General features: G+C 42.0%; 1 protein-coding gene across 1 annotated transcript in view; it reads left to right on the forward strand.

The window, feature by feature from the left end:
- LOC106574788 (neurobeachin) overlaps positions 1 to 10000 on the forward strand; it is a 293517-nt gene that overhangs the window by 152145 nt on the left and 131372 nt on the right. Inside the window, 1 exon segment of the mRNA XM_082974820.1 lies at positions 1142 to 1221. Within this exon segment, the coding sequence (XP_082830946.1) occupies positions 1142 to 1221 (80 nt within the window).

The raw sequence follows: 10000 nt of genomic DNA on the forward strand, positions 1-10000 counted from the left end.
TACAGTGTTCAGAACAGATAGGTTACTATAATACAGTGTTGAGAACAGATAGGGTACTATAATACAGTGTTCAGAACAGATAGGTTACTATAATACAGTGTTGGTAGTGTTCAGAACAGATAGGTTACTATAATACAGTGTTCAGAACAGATAGGGTACTATAATACAGTGTTCAGAACAGATAGGGTACTATAATACAGTGTTCAGAACAGATAGGGTACTATAATACAGTGTTCAGAACAGATAGGGTACTATAATACAGTGTTCAGAACAGATAGGGTACTATAATACAGTGTTCAGAACAGATAGGGTACTATAATACAGTGTTCAGAACAGATAGGTTACTATAATACAGTGTTGGTAGTGTTCAGAACAGATAGGGTACTATAATACAGTGTTGAGAACAGATAGGGTACTATAATACAGTGTTGGTAGTGTTCAGAACAGATAGGGTACTATAATACAGTGTTGGCAGTGTTCAGAACAGATAGGGTACTATAATACAGTGTTGAGAACAGATAGGGTACTATAATACAATGTTCAGAACAGATAGGGTACTATAATACAGTGTTGAGAACAGATAGGGTACTATAATACAGTGTTCAGAACAGATAGGTTACTATAATACAGTGTTGAGAACAGATAGGGTACTATAATACAGTGTTCAGAACAGATAGGGTACTATAATACAGTGTTGGTAGTGTTCAGAACAGATAGGGTACTATAATACAGTGTTGGTAGTGTTCAGAACAGATAGGGTACTATAATACAGTGTTCAGAACAGATAGGGTACTATAATACAGTGTTCAGAACAGATAGGGTACTATAATACAGTGTTGGTAGTGTTCAGAACAGATAGGTTACTATAATACAATGTTGGTAGTGGGTAGCGTCCATCCACATCAGAACCATACTGTATGTCACACAGATATGTGTACCTGTGTTCTTCCCTGGAGCCTGTTTGGACCTGAATTAAACGTTGCGTTTATGTTTTCTGTGTGTTGATGGAATGACTGAATGTTTTAAAAATGTTGTATTACCGTTTTTTCTAACATTGTTATTAATTGAATGTTAATATTCAATGTTTTAACAATTCCATGGATGTTTTATTAACGTGAGTTTTTGAATGTTGTCTGTGGAGATGGACCGAGGCCGTCCCAGAAGGAAATCGTCTCTCTAAGAGCCTTCATGCTGCTGTTCCTCAAACAACTCATCCTCAAGGTAACATGAATGTTTTACATACTACATACTACATCCCTAACTACTACGTCTAGTAGTTCCTCAAACAACTCATCCTCAAGGCACTGAACTACATAGATTTTTATTAGGAATGTGGCAGTTTATTCAGTTGAACTCAAGTTCAACTTTTTGTAATTTTAGTGGGATAATTTTTTTTTTCTTTCTCCAGCGATTAATCACATTGTCTGAAAGCATTGAAAATACACAGAGAAGATACAAAATACACCGTCTACACCGAGAATGTCCAAAATACACCGAGAATGTCCAAAATACACCGAGAATGTCCAAAATACACCGTCTACGCCGAAAACGTCCAAAATACACCGTCTACACCGAAAACGTCCAAAATACACTGTCTATACCAGTGGTTCCCATCCTGTTTTACCTGTGGTGCACGTTGATGGGGTAAACATTTCTGTGGCACACCTAAACTTTTCTTAATCGCTTATTTAGTGGAAATGACTTCCATCTCATATGAGCCGTACTGTAAATGATCCATTTTATGTGTCCAAGATTTGTCAGAGATTAAATACGATTTATTTAAACTGTTTTCATCATTCCTTTCTCATGATGGTTAGTTTGTGTGTACCCCTTTAAGAGCGTCCCACAAATCTCTGATAGAAAGAATTACTCCGATAGCTCTGGTAAAATAGTAACCAAACTTTATTTGTCACATGCGCCGAATACAACAGGTACACACTTACAGTTCAAGAAATAGAGTTAAGAAAATATTTACTAAATAAACTAAATTAAAACAAATAAAATCAATCAAGACGTAACACAAGACATTTACATAACAATTAATTCCATCTAAAAACAGTTTGTCTTACTTGCGAATACAGTAGGTTTTACTTGTGAATACAGTTTGTCTTACTTGTGAATACAGTAGGTTTTACTTGTGAATACAGTAGGTTTTACTTGTGAATACAGTAGGTCTTACTTGCGTTTTACTTGCGAATACAGTAGGTTTTACTTGTGAATACAGTAGGTCTTACTTGTGAATACTGTAGGTCTTACTTGTGAATACAGTAGGTCTTACTTGTGAATACAGTAGGTCTTACTTGCGAATACAGTTTGTCTTACTTGCGAATACAGTTTGTCTTACTTGTGAATACAGTAGGTCTTACTTGTGAATACAGTAGGTCTTACTTGTGAATACAGTTTGTCTTACTTGCGAATACAGTTTGTCTTACTTGTGAATATAGTAGGTCTTACTTGCGTTTTACTTGCGAATACAGTAGGTCTTACTTGTGAATACAGTAGGTCTTACTTGTGAATACAGTAGGTCTTACTTGCGAATGGAAAGGTGTAGAGACGAGCAGTTTTCTGCATTGTAAAGGTGCAACCACAGACACAAAGCCACTCTGTTTGTTTGGCTGTGGTTCTGCTAATCCTCATCAGACTTGGCCTGCTGATGGCTCTCACAGGACAAGTCAAATTATACAAAATGACTTTGCTCGTGATGCGCGCCCCTTAAATGATACAAATGTAACCGTAGCGCCTCGAAACAACCGTACAGATGGATGTAACCGTAGCGCCTCGAAACCACCGTACAGATGGATGTAACCGTAGCGTCTCGAAACAACCGTACAGATGGATGTAACTGTAGCGCCTCGAAACCACCGTACAGATGGATGTAACCGTAGCGTCTCGAAACCACCGTACAGATGGATGTAACCGTAGCGCCTTGAATCAACCGTACAGATGGAATTATATTTAATGTTTTATCTGAGTGCCACAGGGTCTCCCAAGTCAACATCCCACGTTCATTCCACAGGTCACGTTTATAAAATGAGCAAGATTAGGAGAAGTTTTTCGGCCCACCTTCAGAGTTCCTCAAGGCGCTCTGGTTGAAAACTACTTATCTATACATCATCTATACAGATACAATCTACAATGCCATGTAAAAACATATTGACATTGAGGTTAAATACAAATCTACTTTCTCAATTTACCAAGTGTTGCTAACATTACTTTAGACAAAATCAAGATGGCAAAATATTTTAGTAATATTTATTTGTATGAAAAATCTTAATTTACAGCTCAATTTGAGAAAATTCGGGAATTTGCGATTAATCGCAGCAAATACTGCACGTTAACGGGATTAAATGTTTTAATGACATTTTCTGGCGTCTCGGTCACCAGGCTGCTCGTTATGGCGCTCACCTGTCACCTGTCACCATCGTTACGTGAACCTTCGTGTCATCAGACTCACCTGGACTCCATCACTTCCCTGATTACCTTCCCTATAGATGTCACTCCCTTTGGTTCCTTCCCCAGGCGTCATTGTTTCTGGTCTGGTGTCATGTCTGTTCGTGGCTTCTTGTTTTGTATTACGTTACGTTTATTTATTAAAACACACTCCCTGAACTTGCTTCCCGACTCTCAGCGCACATCGTTCCAGACATCCCTTATTTTTATTCAACTTTTATTCATAATGGGGGTTAAGAGACGTTTGTTTGCAATGGCGACCTGGATGTCAAGATGCCAGTGTAATGACGACCTGGATGACGACCTGGATGTCAAGATGCCAGTGTAATGACGACCTGGATGTCAAGATGCCACGGTAACGGCGACCTGGATGTCAAGATGCCACGGTAACGGCGACCTGGATGTCAAGATGCCAGTGTAATGACGACCTGGATGTCAAGATGCCACGGTAACGGCGACCTGGATGTCAAGATGCCAGTGTAATGACGACCTGGATGTCAAGATGCCAGTGCAGCAATATCACTGTGAAAACAGACCCAGACTCATAACAGTCACAACAACACTACAGGATAGAACAAATCAAATGTTATTGGTCACAGTCACATGGTTAGCAGATGTTAATGTGAGTGTAGCGAAGTGCTTGTGCTTCTAGTTCCGACAGTGCAGTAATATCTAACATGTAATCTAACAATTCCACAACAACTACCTAATACCAATCTAAAGGGGTGAATGAGAATATGTACATATATATATATGGATGAGCGATGGCCGAGCGGCATAGGCAAGATGCAGTAGATGTATAAAATACAGTATATACATGCGATATTTGTAATGTAAGATATGTAAACATTATATAAAGTGGCATTGTATGAAGTGACTAGTGATTAATTTATTAAAGTGGCCAGTGATTGGGTCTCAGTGTAGGCAGCAGCCTCTCTGAGTTAGTGATGGCTGTTTAACAATCTGATGGCCTTGAGATAGAAGCTGTTTTTCAGTCTCTCGGTCCCAGCTTTGATGCACCTGTACTGACCTCGCCTTCTGGATGATAGCGGTGTGAACAGACAGTGTCTCGGTTGGTTGTTGTCCTTGATTATCTTTTTGGCCTTCCTGTGACATCGGGTGGTGTAGGTGTCCTGGAGGGCAGGTAGTTTGCCCCCGGTGATGCGTTGTGCAGACCTCACTACCCTCTGGAGAGCCTTGCGGTTGAGGGCGGTGCAGTTTCCGTACCAGGCGGTGATACAGCCGACAGGATGCTCTTGATTGTGGCTCTGTAAAAGCTTGTCAGGGTTTTGGGTGACGAGCCAAATTTCTTCAGCCTCCTGAGGTTGAAGAGGTGCTGTTGCGCCTTCTTCACCACACTGTCTGTGTGGGTGGACCATTTCAGTTGGTCCGTAATGTGTACGCCGAGGAACTTTCCACCCTCTCCACTGCTGTCCCGTCAATGTGGATAGGGGGCTGCTCCCTCTGCTGTTTCCTGAAGTCCACGATCATCTCCTTTGTTTTGTTGGCGTTGAGTGAGGGGTTGTTTTCCTGACACCGCACCCCGAGTGCCCTCACCTCCTCCCTGTAGGCCGTCTCGTCGTTGTTGGTAATCAAGCCCACTACTGTTGTGTCGTCTGCAAACTTGATGATTGAGTTGGAAGCGTGCGTGGCCACGCAGTCATGGGTGAACAGAGAGTCCAGGAGGGGGCTGAGCACGCAACTTGTGGGGCCCCAGGATCAGCGAAGTGGAGATGTTGTTTCCTAACTTCACCACCTGGGGGCGGCCCGTCAGAAAGTCCAGGATCCAGTTGCACAGGGCAGGGTTGAGACCCGGGGCCTCCAGCTTGATGATGAGCTTGGAGGGTACTATGGTGTTGAATGCTTAGCTGTAATCGATGAACAGCATTCTTACATAAGTATTCCTTTTGTCCAGATGGGATAGGGCAGTGTGATGGTGATTGCATTGTCTGTGGACCTGTTGTGGTGGTATGCAAACTGAAGTGGGTCTAGGGTGGACAGTAATGTGGCGGTGATATGATCCTTGACTAGTCTCTCAAAGCACTTCATGATGACAGAAGTGAGTGCTACGGGGCGGTAGTCATTTAGTTCAGTTATCTTTGTCTTCCTGGGTACAAGAACAATGGTAGCCATCTTGAAACATGTGGGGACAACGGGCTGGGATAGGGAGAGATTTGAATATGTCTGTAAACACACCAGCCAGCTTGTCTGCGCGTGCTCTGAGGACACGGCTAGGGATGCCGTCCGAGCCAGCAGCCTTGCGAGGGTTAACAAGTTTAAATGTTTTACTCACGTCAGCCACTGAGAGGGGGGTGACGCAGTCATTGTTAGCAAGCCACGACGGTTGCACTGTATTATCCTCAAAGTGGTTAAAGAAGGTGTTTAGTTTGTCTGGAAGCATGACGTCGGTATCCGTGATGTGGCTGGTTTTGTTTTTGTAGTCCGTGATTTCCTGTAGACCTTGCCACATACGTCTCGTATCTGAACTGTTGAATTGCGACTCCACTTTGTCCCTGTACCGGCATTTCGCTTGTTTGATTGCCTCGCGGAGGGAATAACTACACTTTTTATATTCAGCCATATTTTCAGACCTCTTTCCATGATTAAATGTGGTTGGACGTGCTTTCAGTTTTGCCTGAATGCCGCCATCCATCCACGGTTTCCGGTTAGGGTAGGTTTTAATAGTCACAGTGGGTACAACATCTCCTATACACTTCTTTATAAACTCACTCAACGAGTCGTGATCAAAACATGTGTGGCTTCCAACTGGTCAGTCCAGTGTTGAATGGTTCTCGTCACCACTGGTACATCCTTTTTGAGTTTCTGCCAATAAGACCGAATGAGCAAGATGGCGTCATGGTTGGATTTGCCAAAGTGAGGGCGGGGGAGGGCTTTGTATGCATCGTGGTCGGATTTGCCAAGGGGAGGGCTTTGTATGCATCGCGGAAGTTAGAGTAGCAGTGGTCGAGAGTATTACCCTTGCGGGTAGTGCAATCAATATGCTGGTAGAATTTAGGTAGCCTTGTTTTCAAATTTGATTTGTTAAAATCCCCCAGCTACATTAAATGCAACCTCAGGATATATAGTTTCCAGTTTACATAGACTCCAGTGAAGTTCTTTGAGGGACGTCTTGGTGTCTGCTTGAGGGGGAAATGTACACGGCTGTGACTATAATTGACGAGAATTCTCTTGGTACGTAAAATGGCCGGCATTTGATTGTAAGGAATTCTAGGTCGGGTGAGCAGAAGGACTTGAGTTCCTGTATATTGTTATGATTACATCATGAGTCGTTAATCATGAAGTACACACCCCCCGCCCTTCCTCTTCCCATAGAGGTGTTTATCTCTGTCGGTGCGATGCATGGAGTGGCTGAACCGATTACGACAACATATCCCGAGAGAGTCATGTTTCCGTGAAACAGAGAATGTTACAATCTCTGATGTCTCTCTGGAAGGGAATCCTTGCTCGATTTTCCTCTACCTTGTTGTCAAGAGACTGGACATTGGCGAGTAGTTTACTCTGGAGCGGTGGGTGATGTGCCCGTCTACGGAGCCTGAAAAGGAGGCCGCTCCGTCTGCCCCTTCTGCGGCGTCGTTGTTTTGGGTCGGCTACTGGGATTTGATCCATTGTCCTGGGTGGTGGGCCAAACAGAGGATTCGCTTCGGGAAAGTCGTATTCCTGGTCGTAATGTTGACGTTGCTCTTATATCCAATAGTTCCTCCCGGCTGTATGTAATAAGACTTAAGATTTCCTGGGGTAACAGTGTAAGAAATAATACATTAAAAAAAAAGAAATACTGCATAGTTTACCAAGAACGCGAAGCGAGGCGACCATCTCTGTCGGCACCATTTTTCTGTGCATTTAACATTTAACACTGTGAAGATGACTGAATCTGCCTATAACATGTTACCAATGATGTACGATGTTATCATTGACCTTTCCTATACGTATCTCTGTTCCTGTTCCTGGGCTCCCTAAAGCCCTGTGATGAAGACTAATCACACCATTCTATACGTAGTTCTGTTCCTGGGCTCCCTAAAGCCCTGTGATGAAGACTAATCACACCATTCTATACGTAGTTCTGTTCCTGGGCTCCCTAAAGCTCTGTGATGAAGGCATCATATTTTTCTGTCACTCCTCCTCTCTCTTCTCCTCTCCTCTCCTCTCCCCTCTTCTCACTTTGTTGGTTTGTTTACTTGTTTGTCTGTCTGTTTGTTTGTGTTAAGCCCCCTGGGGGGTCCTGGGTAATCGGAGGTGCTGCGTGTGAAGAATTGTATTATGGACCGGTGCTCGAAAAAGTATCCGTGTGTGTGTGTGTGCGATACCGTGTGTGTGTGTGTGTGTGTGCGCGTGTGTGCGATACCGTGTGTGTGTTGTTGACAGGAAGTGGTTCATGTGGTTGTCAAGCAGCGCCTCTCATCTGTTAAAAATCATTTTCACTTTATCCCTCTTTTCCCCCCCCTTTGGCTTTTTCATTGTTGTTACCGGTGAATCATCTCTCTCCGTCCCCTGTAACCGTGGGCGTTTTAAAAACCCCAAACAGTAAACACACATATGTGATATGGTTGGGACAACATTTTCAGAAATGTTATTTATTTATTTTTTTCTGAGATGCCTAGGGCTTTATTTTTTTATTTAACAACAAGTTCTTGTTTACAATGACGGCCTATCCCGAGAGCCAAACCCGGGACAATTGTGCGCCGCCTTATGGGACTCCCAATCACGGCTGGATGTGATACAGCCTGGATTCAAACCAGGGTGCCTGCAGTGACGCCTCTAGCACTGAGATGCAGTGTCATAGATCGCTGCGCCACTTGGGAACCCACAATGATACGATTTTAAAAGAAAACCTAATTTCCCTAAACAAATCTAATTGTTTCAACTAATTATTATTAAGTAACTGTTTCCACAGCCTTCTTTTTTTTGTTTACTCAATTTTTAGGTCCAAGTGTTACCTGAACAAATAAATAAATAATGAATAAATATATATTATAATAAATAAAATAATTCTATCTCCAAGTTGAGAAAAAACGTAGGAAAAAAAATTCAGTAAATGTGAAATGATGTGTTTGCTCAACTTGTCTCACATTCATTCATTCAACTAGAAACTGAGCATCTTGTCTAAAAATGACTGGTTATACACACAAACAGTGCTTTTAACATCCAAGGTTTTCTACTTACATATTTGACACATGTTGACATAAATTCTTTTTTTATTGTGTATGTTTATTTATACAGTCATTCATATTTAACATGTCCTCACCTGGGATTTGAACTCACATTCCAATCTTCCTGCTTCGCCACCATGTTCACTTATTAAGTTCTTCCTCTCATCATTCATTTAAATTGATTTATCTCAGCAATATGTGTCACAGGGGTCGTTGAAAGGAGACCAAGGCGCGGCGTGTAAAGTGCTCATTCTTTTTCATTAATGAATACACCTCAACAACAAAAAAAACAACAAACGTCAGGTACACTCAGACTAAACGGAAACAACTACCCACAAAACCCCAAAGGAAAAACAGGCTGCCTAAGTATGGTTTCCAATCAGAGACAACGAAAGACACCTGCCTCTGATTGGAAACCATACCCGGCAAAAACATGGAAAAACAACGCATAGAAATAGAAAACTAGAACACTCCCACATAGAAACAGAAAAACCCAAAACCCACACAAAACAACGCCCTGCCACGCCCTGACCATTTTACTATGGCAAATGACCTCTTTACCTGGTCAGGACGTGGCAATGTGAGGGTTTTCTGTATAATTGTCTGAGTCACTATGATAAATATAATGTATTTTTAACACAGCTGAGATTTACTCTAAAGTCCAAAGTGTAGCGATACAGGTGAAATCAGTTACTGACACAGATGTGGGGGCCTAGCATAGCCTTCCCTGTAGCTCAGTTGGTAGAGCATGGTGTTTGCAACGCCAGGGTTGTGGGTTCGATTCTCACGGGGGGCCAGCACAGACAAATATGTATGAAATGTATGCATTCACCACTGTAAGTTGCTCTGGATAAGAGCGTCTGCTAAATGACTAAAATGTTAAATGGAATGGCTGTGAACCAAGAGGTTTCCAGGTGAGGACATGTTGAATATTAATGACTGTATAAATTAGCTTGTATGATGTGTGTCAAATATGTAAGTTGAAAACATTTTTACGTTAAAATAACAGTTTGTGTTATTACTACAATAGTGTCCAAGTAATCATTTTCTAGTTGAATTTACATATGAGACAAGTTCAGCAAACACATAATTTTACGTCAAACGATGTTTTGCCTTTACTCATTGTCCCTGTTGAAGGATACATTCTCTCCGTCCTGTTGTTTTTTGTAAATGAAATGGAAACAGAAAGGTGTACAGAGGTGGCTGGTATTAATTCATATGCAGTTACAAAACAATTATCACCTGAGGAAAGAGAATTGCTGAGAGAGGCAGAATCCTCGGATGTGGATTTCTACAGCAATATACTGTCAGTGGATTCTGGTCTATGAGATATTATCTAATGTCTGTCTGTCTGTGTCTGTCTGTCTGTCTGTCTGTCTGTC

This window comes from Salmo salar, chromosome 04 (genome assembly GCF_965601325.2).
Source record: "Salmo salar chromosome 04, fSalSal1, whole genome shotgun sequence".
Lineage (NCBI taxonomy): Eukaryota > Metazoa > Chordata > Actinopteri > Salmoniformes > Salmonidae > Salmo > Salmo salar.